An 18,745-nucleotide genomic window follows, 5' to 3' on the forward strand; every position below is an offset into this window, starting at 1 on the left:
AATCTTCAAGCTGCTTTTTAGCATGTTTAATCACTGTTAAGACTGCTTTTGCTCAATTACAAACAGTGATGCAATGGTCTATCTTACTGTGGTCAGGTGAGCAAGCTACTGTGTGGTGACAGCTGACTTTTCTCCCAAGAAATCTCAAACTTTGCTTCCTTGGCAACTGAACTGAGCCAGATTCTTTGTGCCACATTTAAACTAGTATTTATTTTCACTTTACCTGACTTTGCCCTGCCTCGTTTCATCTGTTGTTGAAACGCTCATCTTTTGCTTGTTTACTTATCTTTACTGGCTCCAAGTCAAACAATAAATTGGTTTAAAACCTCTTGTTATTTTCAAGACTGCTTGGTTTCCTGTCTGTTTCTTATAGCTTGAAACTGATTATGTTACCTTCTCCCTCTGGGTGTTCTGTTGGCCTTTTAAGGAGAGATTGGCTTCTGTAATTCATCAGCAGGTGGTACATAACTGAGGTGTGCTCTCCTTAAGTTCGTTTCTTTGTAGTGATGTACTGAGTTTTATCTTTGAGTTATGGAAAACACATTGCATGCAATTTTTGAAAGAAAAGACTAATTTTCAGCATTGTAACAATTGTGAAATAAATTTATGCTTTCTCTTTTCCTCAATTACCTGCTATATGAGAGAACTTGCATTTTTATGTAAAAACATATAATTGTTTATTTTATTCTCCATGCTGGCTAATTATATACTGATTTATCCTGTGTATCAATTAATTGGCTTTAGATATAAATGCCAAATATCCAAGTAACTGCTTTGTTTCTGAAATGTCTCCCTGCATATCAGCATGCTTAATGAACAGCTGAGCTACTGAAGTGAGTAATTTTCTAGATCCATCTGCCATTCTTCAGAAAACCTTAAGAGGTGCTACCGTTCACCTTAACATACAGGGCTTGAATCTGGTCAATTATATAGTCAATGTAGAATTTACAAAATGTCCCTGGCATCCATGCTAGAAAGTATAAGCACCATGGAGGAGGCTTGGTAATGGTGAATGAAGATGAACTTTCTTAATGTTTGCGATGTAGGGTTCTACACCCTAATGAAGATCATGTTGCTTTTTGTTTTACAGATAACTGTAAAAAATTGGGCCTTGTTTTTGATGATGTTGTTGGAATTGTGGAAGTAATAAATTCCAGGGATGTGAAAATTCAGGTAATTGAAACAAGGGCAGAGGAGAATAAAAATCTCTGCTACTTTCACAAGTTTCTCCAGGGGCCGCTTAGCTGGAACATGAAAATTAACTCAGTGTTCTCACTGACATTTAACTCCCAACGCATGGTCACCAAAATGGCGTCCATATCCACGTGTACTTAGGTGGCAGTCAGCTTCAACTTCCCACCAACTCTTTCCCATCTACTGACTGCTCCTTTTACATCAATACCAGGGGGGCAAACATTTCTTTGAACTTGATTTTCAGAAGACTGGAGTAACTGTCTCCATCCTTGCCCGAAGTTCTGCTCCCGAGCCAGCCACTGTCTTTACCTTTGGAACTGAAACTGAACCCATCTCTCTTTCTACCTTGTCTGACTTCCCCTGCATAATATTACCTGTCATTGGAGTGCTTATCTTTTACTTGTATACCTCCAGTGGACCCCAGATAAACAACAAATTGGTTTTAAAATCCTCATTTTCAATTTTCAACCTTCCTAAAATGGAAAAATACTTAATTAGGTGAGGGATAATTATGATGCTGTTAGGCAGGAGTTTGGGTGTGTAAATTGGGAACAGATGGTCTCAAGGAAATTTACAACAGAATTGTGGAGTTGTTTAGGGAGTATTTGCATGGGGTTCTGGATAGGTTTGTCCACTGAGGCAGAGAAAGGATGGTAGGGTGAAGGAACCATGGTTGACAAGAGAGGTGGAACATTTAGTCAAGAGAAAGAATGAAGCATGCTGAAAGTTGAGGAAGCAAAAATCAGACATTGATCTTGAGCGTTATAAAGTGACCAAGAAAGAGCTTAGAGCTAGAAAGGTACATGAGAAAGCCTTGGTGAGTAATATTAAGGAACATCCCAAAGTGTTCTATGGATATTTGAAGAACAGGAGGATGACTAGAGTGAGGGTAGGACTGAACAGGGATAAAAGAGGAAATGTGCTTGGAATTGGAGGAGGTAGGGGAGGCCCTTCATCAGTATTCACCATTGATGAATGAGGTCGGTGTAGAGCAGGATTAATGTGCTGGGGCTTTAAGAAAGGGAATGTGATGGAACTTTTGGAAAAACATTAGGGTAGATAAGTCCCCAGGGCCGGATGGAATATACCCCAATTTACTGTGGGAAGTGAGGGAAGAGATTGCTGCACTGCTGATGATTATCTTTGCATCTTCACTGGCTTCATTTTAGTACCAGAAGATTGGAGGATGGCAAGTGTTACTTCTTTGGTCACGAAAGATAATTGGGAATAATCCTGGGAATTATAGACTAGTGAGTCTTACATCAGTGGTGGGCAAACTGTTGGAGAGGATTCTTAGAGACGCATTCTTTGAGAAGCATAGTCTGATTATCGGTAGTCAGCTTGGCTTTGTGCAGAGCAGGTTGTGCCTTATGAGCCTGATTGAGTTTTTCAAGGAAGTAGCTGAACAAATTGATGAAGGTACAACATTGGATATGGTGTATGTGAATTGTAGTAAGATGTTTGACATGGTTCCCCATAGTAGGCTCATCCAGAAAGTCATGGGGTGGGTGGGATACATAGAAACTCGGCTACATGGATTTGGAATTGGCTTGCACGTAGAAGGCAGAAAGTGCTGGTAGATGGGGCATATTCTGCCTGGAGGTCGGTGACTAATGCTGTTCCACAGGGATCTGTTCTGGAATCCCTACCCTTCGTGATTTTTTATAACTGACTTGGATGAGGAAGTGGAAGGGTGGGTTACTAAGTTTCCAAATAACACAAAGGTTGGTGGTGTTGTGGATAGTGTAGATGGTTGCTGTAGGTTACTACTGGACATTGATAGGATGCAGAGCTGGGTTGGGAAGTGTCGGAGTTCAATGGGGGAACGTGTGTAGTGATACGCTTTGGAAGGTTGAACTTGAAAGATAATGGCAAGATTCTTAGGGTGGTGCCATAGAAGGATTAAAGTTGCTGCACAATTTGATACAGTTATTAAGAAGGTGTATGGCATGTTGTCGTTTATTAGTCGGGGACTGAACTCAAGAGCCACAAAGTAATGTTGCAGCTCTATAAAGCTTCAGTTAGACCACACTTAGAGTAATGTTAGAGAGGGTGCAGAGGATATTTACTAGGATTAGAGAACATGTCATATGAGAAAAGGTTGAGCAAGCAAGGGTTCTTTTCTTTCAGGTGAAGGAGGATAAGAGACTTGATAGAGGTGTGCAAGATAAGAGGCATAGACAGAATGGAGAGCCAGCAGCCATTTTCTCAAGTGGCAATGGCTAATATGAGAGGGCATACTTTTAAGCTGATTGGAGAAAAGTATGGGGAGAGAGAATATCAGAGGTAGATTTTTTGTTTTTTTAGTCAGAATGGCAAGTCCATGGAGCACATGTGTCAGAGGTGGCGGTAGTATAGACAAATACATTAGGGACATTAAAAGACTCTTGGGCACATGGAGGAAAGAGAAAATGGAGGGCTATGGGGAAGGGAAGGGTTGGTTTAGATTAATCTTGGAGTAGGTCAAGAGGCCAGTGGGCTGAAGGGCTTGTACTGTTCTTTATTCTGTGTTTAACCTCTATAATTTCACCTTCTCAGCAATTAAGAGACTTCTAATTTCAGCCTTTAACTGTCAGATATCTATGATGCTCTAATTCTGGCCACTTACTGATCTGATGAGCTGAATGGCATAATTCAGCTCTCATGTTTTAAGGTCTTATCTCCAAATTTAATTGGTTCATTATCAGCCAATACCAAAGCTCTGGACTGTGCCTCTCTATCCTTGTCCTCCTCGTGACTCTTCTTAAGACCTGTTCTTTTGACTAAACTCTTGGTTATCTTCCTCAAGACCTTGTGTGGATCAGTGTATATATTTTGTAGGTGATAGGATATTTCAAATGTTAAGGATACTTCAGCCACATTCAGTCTTTGGATCTTATGGGAACCTTTGTTATTGTAAACAGACCAAAAATTTGTTTCAAGTTTACAGTCTTCAAGGAGACGTGTCCCAAGTTATTGTCTAGCACAGGTAAAACACATAATCCAAAGGAGTGTAATTGTGTTCCATTAACTTCTGTGTATGTGAAGTAGCTGTATTATTTTTCAAATACGACAACCCTATTCTTCTATGTAGATGTGACTGCTAAGACAATTACAAGTTATTGTTATCAATTTAAAAGTCTTTACTGCTTTCTTTTTTTAAGTTAAATCCCAAAATTTGGGCAAAATTCAGAATGTTAATATACTTAACATAATTTGCTCAGCAGAAGAAATAAGCTTGTGTTTTAGAAGAAGATGTGCAGTATTGCTATACTCTTTATTCACAGGCATGGTGGGGGGGAGGGGGGAACGTTGACTCAGACCGTGCGTCGGGCATTTTCATGCCTTACAAGGCGGAGATTGGAAGTCTGTGTGGGGCGCCACTCCTTGCTCAGACACTAGAGCAATGTGTGGTTAAGTGCCTTGCTCAAGGACACAAACACACTGCCACAGCTGAGGCTCGAACTAGCGACCTTCAGATCACTAGACAAACGATGGTACTCTAACCTATTAGTTTAGATTCTGCTATTGGCAGTGAACTGCATGCTGCTGATCTGGAAAAAGAAATGGGACCTTCTGGCATGACTTCCCTTTTCTAGCATTGCGATTGGCATCAGTTCTTGAAATTGTTTGTGTCCGGCAAATATTGTGTCAACAAGTAGGTTAATCAGGAGAGCTGAGCTTCCAAATCATGAATCAGAAAAATTAATGTTTAATCAACATTTAGCATGCAAAATACAGATTGTTGTATAGAAGTATTGGGGTAGAAGCTAATGTATCATAAGTAATGTACAAATTTGGGATTTAAAAAAAAATAAAATTGCTACAAAATTTATGGTTTTGTGTGTGTGGGGGTCAGAGGTTAAGTACGCTTAAATCGTGTCCCCTCGTTCAGCAAGGATTAATTATTTTTAACAATAATCTAGTTTTAGCTTCTCAAATTTCTGGTCTTCTCTATCATCATTCGAAGTCAGTGAAGAAGCAAGGATCACTGATAGCAACTTGCATGTTTGTGTTTAACTGCATGTGCAGATCAAAGTTACAGTTAACTTCATGTATGTTCTGATTGTACTGAAAAATATACAATCAAAATCTGGGCCATTGATTTATTATTAAGTGGAGAACATTTTATTGAGATATGGAAGATAAAAATTACTTGAAATTGTACGAAGATAAACAACTGCAATCAATAGCAAAGTATGTCTTTAAAAACGCCTCTGTATTTGTATATCCAAGGATGAAAGACCATTAATTTCTGAAATTTAAAACGCGCAGTAATTCTAAATATGGTCCAATACCCCAATACCACCCCCCAGTTCCTTTCTTATCTGCAGGTCAAATCCAGAGGTGCTCACTCGGATAAAGGCAGCAAATATAACACCAAACAATTGTGCTGATAGCAGTGATCCAAATGTTGGATCATTTTTAAGCTGATTGTATTGAGAGTTTACCAGTTTGCAAAAAGATTCAGGTTTGATGAACTTGAGTAACTAATAGAAGAAGAAATTTTTGTTTCAATTATATAGGGTAGATGCAAAAGCAAAGTGCAATTTAGAATTCTAAGCTTATCACTGTATTTTGTTCACATGTTGCAGAATTTTTAAAGATTATTTTGGTCACTTATTACACATTTTATTGGAAAATGTTAAACTTTTAATTGTTTTCAGAAGCTTGCTGTATGTGCAAGGTCCATATTTAAAGTTGCTCTGTCATTTTCCTTCCTTAGGTGTTGGGTAAAGTGCCAACTATATCAGTCAATAAGACTGATGGGTGCCATATCTACCTTAGTAAGGATTCTCTCTCTTGTGAGGTTATCAGTGCCAAGTCCTCTGAGATGAACATCTTGATTCCTGAAAAGGATGATTTTGTAAGTACATTTCCCTTGTCTTTTAAAAATTGCATGTTAATGAGAATGACTTAATATTCCATAGAATATTCCAGAGAAAAAAATAGTTTATTGCTTTCAAGTTTATCTCTCCTTCCTTGCATTCCTGAAATGTAGTGCAGATAATTTTTCTTTTGAACTGTCAGTTCAAAATTGTACACAAATATTTGATGTTTGAAATTTGAACAGATTTGTTACAATGGGGTAGGGGACTAAATGTCAAAATGTAATCAGTGTTCAATAATTGGTGTGTGTTTGGTTGCTGGTTGTAACTTACCTTGGACATTCAGATTTGGCTTACACTTACTGGACAAGAATCTCTTCTGTATCTCCAGGCCCTCCACATTTAGAGGTCAACCAGGCAGGTTCAAGTACTTTACGAGAACAGGCAAATTGAAACACGAGATTCATTATAAGCCTTCCACATATTCCAGTTGAAATATAGATAAATAACTGGATATACTCCATAGGGAAGCAGCACCTGTGAAAAAAAATTCGGAATATTAGTTGGTATTGGACATTGGGGTGAAATCCTATCCCTTACTTGTATCACATGGAATCCAGGTAAAGCTGTTTAATTGGATACACAGTTGGTTTGATGGTAGAAAGCAGAGGGTGATAGTGCTAGGTTTTCTTGGACTGAAGGTCCATTAATAGTGGTGTGCTTTGGGTGTTGGTGCTGGGCTTATCGTTATTTGTCAATGGTATCAAAGCTATAGATGAGAAATGTAAAAGGCATGTTTAGCAAGTTTGCAAATGACACTGAAATATGGTGGATAATAAGAGGTTATCAAAAATTACAGGGAACCTTGATAAGCAGACTAAGTGGACTGAGGAATGGTAATCGATGTTGAGTTTGGCTTAGTGCGAGGTGTTACATTTTGGAAATTCAAATCCATGTAGTAATTTCACAGTGAACAACAATGGCCCTGGTGTGTTTTTTAGGTCAGAGGGACCTTGGTTCACTGAGTCAAGCCATAGGCAGTCAGGGCGAAAACTTTTGGCTCACAGGTCTTCATAAGTCAAGGCACTAAATATAAAAGTTGGAGGTCTTGATGGTGCTAATGAGGCCACACTTGGAGTATTGTGTTCAGTTTTGGTCGCTCTGTTATAGGGAAGATGGTCTTAAACTGGAAAGTCTGCAGAAAAGATTTTCGAGGTTGCTGCCAAGACTTGAGGGACTGGGTTATAAAGAAGAGATTGAACAGGCTACAACTTTGTTCCTTAGTGCTTCGGAGACTTGGAGGTGATCTTATAGAAGTGTATAAAGTCATGAGGGGGCATAGATAGAGTGAATGCACTGTCTTTTTCTCAGAGTTGGGGGGATCAAGAACCAGAGGGCATAGGTTTAAATTGAAAGGGTAAAGATTTAAGAGGAGCTTGAGGGGTAATTTTTACACAGAAGTTGATATATATGTGGAATGAGCTGCCAGAAGAAGTGGCTGAGGCAAATATAATAACGTTTAAAAGACAGTGGGACAGGTACGTGGATTGGAAAGATGTAGAAGGTGATGTGCCAAATAGGACTAGCTTGGATGGTGCATCCTGGTCAGCATGGACAAGTTGGGCTGATGTGCTATTCTGTGCTGTATAATTCTGTGACTCTATACCAGGATTCATACGGTGTGGTTCAGGGTTTTTTGACTCAAATTCTAAGATGAAATCTAGCTGACGGTATGAGATGACTGGCTCTTCAACACCTGTTAATCATGCATTTTCTGGGCCAAATGAAATGCCGTGGTGCTGGAACTGGGTGGTGTAGAAAACACTCAGACGTGGAGCTTTTTTTTTTAAAGGAAACTGTTTGTGATAGAATCGAGCATTTTTATAGCAACTCATTTTTCATTTTGTCTAATAGGTGGAATGCCCTGTTCCAGAACAATTCAAGACCGTCTGGAATGGAGAGAAACTGGTGACCACAGTAACTGAAATAAGTGGTTAAATGTATGGAACCTGGGGACTTGAACCCACAAGCATGGTCTTAATGATGTTGCTAATCATGAGCCTGATTAATCTGTAGAAGCAACAAGCTAACTTTCTGCACAGTCTACTTAGTTTTCATCCTATAACTCCATATGAGAGGTACTTATTCTGATACACGTTATACCTCATGACTGGAATTACCCTCTCCAGTATAATAATGGCCTAAGGCAGCTGCGATAAAGCATAATGACTGCTGTCCAGAACAATCTAGCAATGCAAATATTTTGAATCTATGAGAGTAGAACAGTGTGGAGAGGGAAATGATTGGGAAAAGATTTTTGAGTAAGTATAGTGTACCAAATGTAGTTTACTAGAGACAAACATTGCTGAGCTCTTAATTGGTGAAGGGAGGAAGGACTTTTTTAAATCTCTAACTGTCTTAAAGAAATTATTTCTTAAAAAAAAAATTTGTAATGTATGCATACGACTAATCTTAAGCCCTGCTAAATAGGCATAGATGAGTTATAATATGCAATTACAATTTTCTTTTTAGTTTCTACTTTGTGCCTCTTCTTTGATTAATTAGGCTTTGGGACTGCTTTGTGGAAGATCTGTTGCTTTTGACTTCAAGTGAAATTCTATTCACTGCACTAGTAGGATTGTTTTTTATCCTTTGAAGCTATATATAGTCCAATGTGCACACTGTAACCTATTCATGGGTAAGAACTTCCCTCCATGAACCAGATCAAAATTTATGTGAAAGGCCGAGATCCTGAATTTATTTTTGTGCGGATATTTCTCCAGTTTTGTGATCTAGACTTGAAATCCTTAAAATAATAAGTCTAATTACTTGTGGGTACGGGTGAGTTACTTTAAGGTAACTCTTAGACATTCCACGGTTTCAAAACTAAATGAGGCTTTCCTGTCAAAATGCAAATTGCATTGTTTCTTCCAATTTTTAGTCATAGTCACTTCTCAGATTACACTTTGACAATTTGATTGGACAGGGTTTTATTTCTAGCATAGTCATGGGCTAAAGCTGGGATCCTGAAGCGGTTTCTCCTCCGACTCAACATAATTTTAAGATAATAAAACTTCATTCATCTTTTCTCAGGGTCTAGTTCCTGCTGATTAGGGAAAAAAAAATCTAATAATGTATCTTCATTTTGAACATTCAAGAATTCTGATGGCAGATGTTTTGGGGTTTAAAGTTCTGTCTAAAAACTATCCTATTGCCCACTGTTCCTCTCTAGAGTGTTAAATAATCTGGTTTTCAGTAGATAAATAAAACTATATTTTCTGGTTATTAACATTTCAGCACTGGCTGCACAACATATGGTCACTTTTCTTTTTCAATTCAATATGTTTTACCGGTATACAGATTTTAAAAAAATATTGCCAGATTTCCTTTTGTGCTTCAGTTTAATATTCTGTGATTGGCTCTAGATGCATTATTCTTAATTTTAGCTATGTTTCAAGAATATCTGTGTATTAATGGCTGGGGAAGTAATTGGGGCCTTACATGGTGTATATTAATTTCTGAGTGGACCACTGTGATTATGGTGTGTTGTATGACTTCTGTGGGGTTATTTTGCAGTCGTAGTACAGGTTTGCAAATTTATAGTTGTGGGAATTTACCAGACGGTGAATATGGGAGATGATGCATGGCTACAGTTGGATTGTGATGCTGCTACAGTAATTTATATAAAGACTGTAGCAGGTAAAAAAAGGTTAATGTAATTGCCCCTGAACTGGTTGCCATTTGTTTGAGATTATGGAATCGACATATTACATTTAAAGTGAACTTGCTCAGAAAAATATTCTTGTTCACGTAACAAGTTATGGCCCCTCCATCATGCAGAATATTATGAGCAGATTGATGTTAACGGCCTCTCTTTGCTGTATTGTATGTTCTAAACCTGATATCAATGTCCTCATAACAGTTTGAAAAGTTTGTTATGTACAAGAGGGATCAAACTCAGTTCTTGCTACTTATGGTTACCAGGCTATCTGAAATACATCAGGAATTAAACTACAAAATAAAATTTGCCAACTCGCTTATAAATTTTCACATTTGCGTTGTTTGCTTCATTTTTGTTCATGGTTGCAGATCAGTGTACCTAGCTATGAAACGTGGTGTAGGCTTTGAAGTTTAAGAGGTTCTTTATGAATAGATTTATAAATATTTTTGATAACAGCATTAACATCAAAAAACACTTTCTAATCTGTTTGCTCCCATATTTCTGAATGGGAAATAGTGGTTGACAAAACTAAAGTGTTTGTTTTTGAGGATGTAACTGGCAGGTTGGGTGCGACAGACCCAGTGGATGTAGAGTATTTGGATTTTAAAAAGCCATTTGTTAAAGTCCCAGATAAGAAGGTAATATGTAAGACTGTCATCCAGTGGCCAAACATTTTAATTTCGATTCCCGTTCCGACATGTCTGTCCATGGCCGCCTCTTGTGCCAAGATGAGGCCACCCTATATTCCGTCTGGGTAGCCTCCCTGAAGGCATGAACATCAATTTCTCCTCTCGGTTAAAAAAAAACTTTCCCTCTCCCTTCCCTTTTCTTCTATGCCCCACTCAGAGCTCTTGTCTCTTCTCACCTGCCTATCACCTCCTGTTGTCTCCCCTCTTCTTTCCCTTTCTCTTGTGGTCCACTCTCTTCACCTATCACCTTCTAGCTAATCTCCTTCCCCTGCCTGCTCACAACCTCCCCCACCTTTTTTACTTTGGCATCTCAGCTGAAACGACGACTGTTTATTATTTTCATAGATGGTGCCCGACTTGCTGAGTTCCTCTGGCATTTTGTGTATGTCGCATTGCCAGCATTCTGCTTTAATTATTTAAGTTGTATTTAATAGTTCAATTATTTTTTATTAGATTTTACCACTTTAAATGCACATAATTTGCTGATACTAAGACTTGGAACATTCCATCAGTTAGAATAAATGGAAAGAAAATAACCAAAAATTACCAAAGGTCACTTACCTGGAACCTCACAAACAGCTGGAGACTGTGAGGGTCGTTTCTCCTTTAGGCTGAGGTAAGTTAGTGAGGCTGTTTCTTTAAAACTTGTTTTCTGTCTTTCTGTCTCTCTGTCTGTGGAATCTCGGGGAGTCTCTGCACTTACGGACAAATTGCACGAGGGTGCAAATCCCTGAAGAAGATGACACAGTTGCAAACAGGCAAAGATAGTCCTGTTGGGCATTATACTTCAGGTAGAATCCGACAATGGGATTGTGGAAATAAGAGCACTAAACACTACTTCACATCTGAGGACAGTTATGAGAACAGTCACCTCCTAATTGAATTAACAACAGTCACAATGTCCATCAATATTCCAGCAAGTTGGTTTTTCAAAGGCTAATGCTTGTATCTGAAATATCCCAATGATTTTCCATTGAGGCAGCGCAAAATGATGTTGGATGCAGAAGGACCCTTTTTGAGTTATGAGTGAATGTTAGTACTCTGTTAAAGGCAGGAGGCCAGGTGCTTATTATAAGTGTACACAACAATTGTGACGGTCTAAATGATATTCTTCAAAGGATTTAGGCAGCAAAGAAATCGTTAAACTATTCACACTTAAGGTGCACTGGACCACCCTAGGCAGGCAAACGGCTTAGTTTCAGAGATGCTACAGCATCTCCAATTAGTACATACTTAGAAGGTAAGGTTTACGAGTCTTGGCCTGTAATGTAGAGTTTCTCGCTACAGATGCTGCCTAACCCATTGAGAGCCTGTGGTTTTTTTGTGTGTTGCTCCAGCCTTCTGTTGTGTCATTGTACCCACATTGAAGAGGCTTTCCTCTCTTTGATAGGATTGCAGGCTGCAGTTTGGAATGAGACAGCAGCAAGCTATACTCTTTTTTTTCCGAAAGTTTAATGGTCATCAGTGAAAATAACTTAAGTTTCTCACAGGTGCAGTTGTATCAGCAAGAATGCCAATTCAATCCATTTATACTGACTATTCTAGCTAATTTTTATGGGCAAAGTATACTCTGAGTCACTTTATAATGAACACCTTAGAATCCTGTGAGGCCTTCTGCTGCTGTAGCCCATCCATTCCATGGTTTGATGTGTTGTCTATTCAGAGATGCTCTTCTGAACACCACTGTGGTAACACATGGTTATTTGAGTTACTGTTGCTTTCTGTCAGCTTGAACTAGTCTGGCCATTTTCCTTAGACGTCTTATTAACAAGGTATTTTTGCCCCACAGCACTGCCGCTCACTGGATGAGTTTTGTCCTTCGCACCATTCTCTTTAAACTCTGGAGACCATTGTGTGTGAAAATCCCAGTAGACCAGCAGCTTCTGAGATGCTCAAACCACTCCATCTGGCACCAAATATCACTCCACGGTCGAACTCATTTAGATCACATTCTTTCCCCCTTCTGATGTTTGAAATGAGCCTCTTGACCATGTGTGCATGCTTTTATGCATTGATTTGCTGCCACATGATTGGCTAATTAGATATTTTCATTAACAAAGTGGCCACTGAATGTACATGTACTTACTAACTTTCTCCTCTGGCTATCATGCAACCATCTGGAACGAACAGGAAGCGCAGCAAATATCACAGCAATCTCCATGAAGATAATTGCCAAGGTACCGGTGGTGATGCATTGAATGTAAATTTTGACAACTGTTCATGCAGTGAGAATTCTGAAGTCTGGATGAAGAGCGAGTCGAGCAGTTAAATGCGAGACCTTTCGGTGGTGGTGAGACAATGGCTTGGTTGAACCGTGCTTGTGTCATACCCCACACTGAAGGGATGTAGTGTAACGTGAAGTGAAGGCTGAAGCGAATGAGAACATGAGAGAAGTTTGTTTACAACGAGGGTGGAAAATGTCAGTGAAAGATGGAGACATGAAGAGCGCAATGAGGACATTCTTTGGGAGTCATGGATTTGCAATGCTGACAGCTCAGAGCTCTGCCTGGAAAGGTCTGCAAGTTTGCTGCAGATCGGTAGCACTGCGGCCCCACAACTTCGGGAAATCAATTGCAATCTATTGAATTGAATCAACTTTATTACTTACATCCTTCATATACATGAGTAAAAAATCTTTACGTTACGTCTCTGTCTAAATGTGCAATGTGAAATTTATAGTAATTTACAATAAATAGTATGTACAATCTAACATAGAAATGCAGTTGTGTTAGTATGAATGAATCAGTCTGTTGGCCTGGTGGAAGAAGCTGTCCTGGGGCTTGTTGATCTTGGCTTTTATGCTGCGATACTGTTTCCCGGATATTAGCAGCTGGAACAGTTTGTGGTTGGGGTGACTCAGGTCCCCAATGATCCTTCGGGCCCTGTTTACACACCTGCCTTTGTAAACATCCTGAATAGTGGGAAGTTCACATCTACAGATGCGCTGGGCTGTCTGCATCACTCTCTGCAAAGTCCAGCGATTGAGGGAAGTACAGTTCCCATACCAGGCAGTGATGCAGCCGGTCAGGATGCTCTCAATTGTGCCCCTGTCGAAAATCCTTAGGATTTGGGGGCCCATACCAAACCTCTTCAACTGTCTTGAGGTGAAAGAGGCGCTGTTGTGCTTTTTTCACCACACAGCTGGTATGTACAGACCACATGAGGTCCTCAATGATGTTTATGCCGAGGAACTTGAAGCTGTTCACCCTCTCAACCCCAGATTCATTGATGTCAATGCCTGACTCTAGTCCTGTTGTATCCACAACCAGCTCCTTTGTTTTTGCGACATTGAGGAAGAAGGTTGCTTCCTTGACACCACTGTGTCAGGGTGATGACTTCTTCTCTATTATTTGAGATTAGGCCAATCAGTGTAGTATCGTCAGCAAATTTAATTAGCAGATTGGAGCAGAGGGTGGTGACATAGTCATGGGTATACCGAGAGTAAAGGAGGGGGCTGAGGACACAGCCCTGAGGGGCACCTGTGTTGAGGAGCCATTGTGTCACTTTGCTACATTTATTGTATACTAATTACAGAAAGAATCTAGATTTCAGGTCAGTCTGTGTGGCAATTGTACACTCACTCCATGACCATATGAATTGCCCTCATTAGATGCCCTGGATTCCTCCCACATTCCAAAGATCTGTTATCAGTTCATTGACGACTGCGAATTGACTCTTATTATACCACAGGAGATGATTGGGACCAATGAGTCCCATGTCATTTCCCTATAGCCCTGTAATCCATTTTCTTTTACATGCTCAGCAATACTCCCGTGATTATTTTGTCACCTAGCTACACCAAGTGGCAAATTGTGACACGGGAGGAAAACAAGCTTACACGGTCACAGAGATGCAAGTTTATTTATCGTGTATGCAGTGAAATGCATCATTTGTGTTGACAGCAACACACATTCTGGCACAGAGAGAACATGCAACCCCCGCACACAGACGGAAGGTCAGGATCAGGAGCTGTTCAGCAGGAGCTCCAGTCATTGTGTCATTTTGCTGCATTTTTTGTACATGAATTACAGAAAGAATCTAGCGGGAACTGCAAGAGGATTAAGTTGCATGAGAAATACGGGGGTGGGCAGGTGGAACTAATGGGATTGCTCCTCTGGGACAAATGGCCTCCTCCAGTGTTATGAGCAGCAAACGAAGCAGGTAGTTGTGTCGTAACTGGCAGCAAATCAGGCTCCAGATGTTAGGGATGACAGAACAACAGGTTTTTCCAATGACTCTAGGCTTCGTCTGTTTGCTCTGCGCATGATTGACCACTTCTTCAGGTGCAGAAGTTGAGAAACAAAACTGAGTTGTGCTAAACTGACTGGGGTAAGGGAGTCCCAAAGGAAAAGATGCTGAATCTACAGCCCGTAGAAAGTAGTCCATCGCAGGTGAAGGCCCGCCAACCATTTGAGCACATCTACACAGAGCGTTGTTGCAGGAAAGCAGCATCCATCATCAAGGACCCCCACCACCCAGGTCATGCTCTCTTCTTGCTGCTGTCATCGGCAAGAATGTCCAAGAGCCTCAGGATACACACTACCAGGTTCAGGAATAGTTATTACCCCTCAACCATCAGGCTCCTGAACCAAAGGTGAAAGCTTCCCTGAACTGTTGCCATAACCAATGGATTCATTTTCAAGACCTCATCTCGTGTTCTCTATTTATTTGCTTATTATTTTTACTCTTCTGTATTTGAGAGTTTGTTCTCTTTTGCACACTGATTGCCTGTCCTGTTGGAGTGGTTTTTCATTGATTCTAGTCTGGTTATTAGATTTATTGAGTATGCCTACCAGAAGATGAGGCTCAGAGTTGTAGATGGTGACTTTGATAATAAATTTACTTGGGAGTTTGATTCTGATTAGTTCCAGATAAGAGAACCAATCACCTTGGCAGTGATCTGGCAAAAATCTCACACCTCAAAGGCAGCAAGTCTCATACGACAAGTCTGGATGTCGTACACTTGGATTTCCAGAAGGCGTTTGATAAGGTGCCACACAAGAGACTTATAAATAAGATACAGATGCATGGAGTGGGAGGAAGTGTATTGGCAAGATAGTGGATTGGTTAACCAATAGAGTTGCTATAAATGGGTGTTTCTCCGGTTGGCAGTCTGCTGAGTGGGGTGCCGCAGAGGTCGGTGCTGGGCCCGCAGCTGTATACCATTTACATTGATGATTTGGAAGAGGGGACTGAATGTTGCATAGCAAAATTTGCTGATCACACTAAACTGAGTGGAAAAGCAAATTGTACAGAGGATGTGGAGAGTCTGCAGAGGGATATAGATAGGTTAAGTGAGTGGGCCAAGGTCTGGCAGATGGAATAGAATGTTGATAAATGCAAGATCATCACTTTGGAAGGAATAATAGAAGAGCAGATTATTATTTAAATGGTGAAAGATTGCAGCATGCTGTTGTGCAGAGGGACTTGGGAGTGCTTGTTCATGAATCACAAAAAGTTGGCTTGTAGGTACAATAGGTTATTAAGAAGGCAAATGGAATGTTGGCCTTTGTTGCTAGAGGGATTGAATTCAAGAGCAGGGAGGTCATGCTGCAACTACACAGGGTACTGGTGAGGCTGCATCTGGAGTACTGTGTGCAGTTCTGGTTTTCATACCTGAGGAAGGATATACTGACTTTGGAGGCAGTGCAGAGGAGGTTCACCAGATTGATTCCAGGGATGAAGGGGTTAACCTATGAGGAGAGATTGAGTCATCTGGGACTATACTCTCTGGAATTCAAAGAATGAGAGGGAATCTTATAGAAACATACAACATTTTGAAAGGGATAGATAAGATAGAAGTAGGAAAGTTGTTTCCATTGGTAGGTGAGACTAGAACTAAGGGACATTGCTTCAAGATTTAGGGGAGAAGATTTAGGATGGAGATGAGGAGAAACTGTTTTTCCCAGAGAGTGGTGAATCTGCCCAGGGAAGCAGTTGAGGCTTCTTCACTAAATATATTTAAGAAACAGTTAGACAGGTTTTTACATAGTAAGAGAATTAGGGGTTATAGGGAAAAGGCAGTTAGATGAAGCTGAGTTTACAGACAGATCAGCCATGATCTTATTGAATGACGGGGCAGGCTCGACGGGCTGGATGGCCGACTCCTGCTCCTATTTCTTATTTTCTAAGTTCAGAGAAAGAGTTTATGTAATCCATCCGAAAAGATGAGTAACCACTCACAGAAGCTTCATGGCAACTGTGTGAGTAGTAAACAGCACATGTTACTGTCAAGTTGATCAAAACCAATCAAGGAAGAAAGTAGAACAGCAAATTCTAGGGAAAAAAAAAATCAGTGTCTACAAGGCTCCTGCTGCTTGCAGAATGACTGACTAGACTAAACTGGGCACAGATTGAGCTAAGTGCTTTGAGAGGGTTGCAATCCCATGTGTAAGTAGTTCTATCGAGGGGTGTAATGCTGCACTGGACTTAATATCCATCTGATACAGAGTGTGACAGGACTGACTGAAGGGGCAAGTTAGTTGAGAGCTTTGGAGGCAATAAAGAAAGGGAAGGTCAGGGTAGAGGACATTGCTGGTTTAAAGTGACAGGAGCAAGTATGAAAGGATTGGCAATGAGAGGGTGGTAGGATGCAAGGTGGCATCATCATTATTTTCCCTGGGGTGGGGAGGGGTTCTGTACACTGATGATCCAATGAGCTGTGACTTCTGGTGCTCATCAGGTGCAGATGGTCCCAGCAACATCCAGTGGCTTTGCCATCCATCTTGACTGCAGTTCACCTCGTGACCAAGGGCTCTTACTTTTAAGATAGAACTCCACTAGCCATTAACAATTGTAAAGGTACACTCTCCTTTATGACACTGTCATACTACTTGTTCTCCACCTGGCCTGTGAAGGCAGTGCTTCAAGGCTAGTGGCTAGTAAATGTGTTCAGTGGAAAAGTAAACCTTGTGTGTAACTGGATGCATTGACAACTGTGGAGCCATGTTAAGAGCTAACCGAATGTACAACTTAAGTAGCTCTTTTCCTTCAGAAAGGGGAAGTGATATAAACATTAAATTCCATGCCATGGAGCTATTGCAAAGTACAGTGCACTTTTTCCTAACATTATCTTAATTTTACTTTAATGCTACATTAGACCTGTAGATGGATGTTTCAACCACTAATGGATAGATCTTTGGAAATCAGCTTGGTACAACACTCAGAACAGCCAGTATCCTATGGAATAGCAGAATGGCCTCAAATCACCAACATGTTACTCAGTCACATTCTATAAACACTAAGTTAGATATTTTTAGGTTTAGTTGGCACAGTTGGTACTAGGTTCATTGCCTAGTACTAGATTCTCCTATGGCCTCTTTTCTTGTTGACCTATCTACGTGAATCCTTCCTGGATACCCCTAACAAAGTCTGCAGTACCTAAAAGTTTGCGCTAAGGAAGTGCCAATAAACACTAGGGAAGTTGAAGTCACCTATGACAACAACCCTGTTATTTTGGCACCTTTCCAAATCTTCCTCCTGATCTGCTCCTCAGTGTCTGTTGCTATGGAAACTCCCAATAGCATGGTTGTTCCCTTTCTGTTTCTGACTTCCACCCACATTTAACTTGGTAGACAATCTCTCCATGATGTCCTCCCTTTCTGCATCTGTGACACTATGCCTGATTAGCAATGCCTCTCCCTCCATACCCTTTTGAATCATTCAAACCCTAGAAGATGCAGCAGCCCTTCCTGCCCTTGTGACAGCCAAGACTCTATAGCCACAATGGTGTAGTTCCATGCTCCAAGTTCATTACTCTTATTTCTGACACTTATGTTAAAATAAACACATTTTAGTCCATCCACCTTTTATGCCCTATCTACCACCCATCCTTCCTCAGTCTCTCTACATGTTGCAAATACGTTTACACCAACTCTTCTGTCCTCTGCTTGCCATGTCCCTGCCAAACTAGTTTAAAACCTCAACAGCTCTAGTAAGCCTACTACCCACAAGAACACCAGTCTACCTCGAGTTCAGGTGTAACCCATCCCTTTCGTACATCCCAGAAGAGATCCCACTCATCCACAAATCTGAAGAAATGTCATTAAAGAAAAGCTTAGAGTCAGGAACACATCCTTGCAATGGCTCAATTCTGCAGAGTGAAGAACTGTTATCTGAATGCTACTGCAGACATTCATGTGGAACTGATTTAACTCAGTGCTTTCAGGATCTGGGCAACACTGACAGGGCTGCCAACTCCCAATTACCACCAGGCCACCCCCTTGCAGCTCCAGCTGTACTCCCAGTCTAACTTCATTTTTCAAGGGTACACATCTACTTACATATAAAATCACATATTACACACTGCACGATTCCCAATAGCCATTTGCATG

General features: G+C 40.5%; 1 protein-coding gene across 1 annotated transcript in view; it reads left to right on the forward strand.

Moving 5' to 3' along the window:
• The window catches only part of cap1 (CAP, adenylate cyclase-associated protein 1 (yeast)), a 42,934-nt gene extending 32,882 nt beyond the window's left edge, over positions 1-10,052 (forward strand). Inside the window, exons 11-13 of the mRNA XM_072247282.1 lie at positions 1,091-1,173; positions 5,900-6,040; positions 7,917-10,052. Of these exons, the coding sequence (XP_072103383.1) occupies positions 1,091-1,173; positions 5,900-6,040; positions 7,917-8,000 (308 nt within the window). The 3' untranslated portion in view covers positions 8,001-10,052. The remainder of the gene's footprint in view (positions 1-1,090; positions 1,174-5,899; positions 6,041-7,916) is intronic.
• Positions 10,053-18,745: the final 8,693 nt, after the last annotated feature.

This window comes from Mobula birostris, chromosome 30 (genome assembly GCF_030028105.1).
Source record: "Mobula birostris isolate sMobBir1 chromosome 30, sMobBir1.hap1, whole genome shotgun sequence".
Taxonomy (NCBI): Eukaryota; Metazoa; Chordata; class Chondrichthyes; order Myliobatiformes; family Myliobatidae; genus Mobula; species Mobula birostris.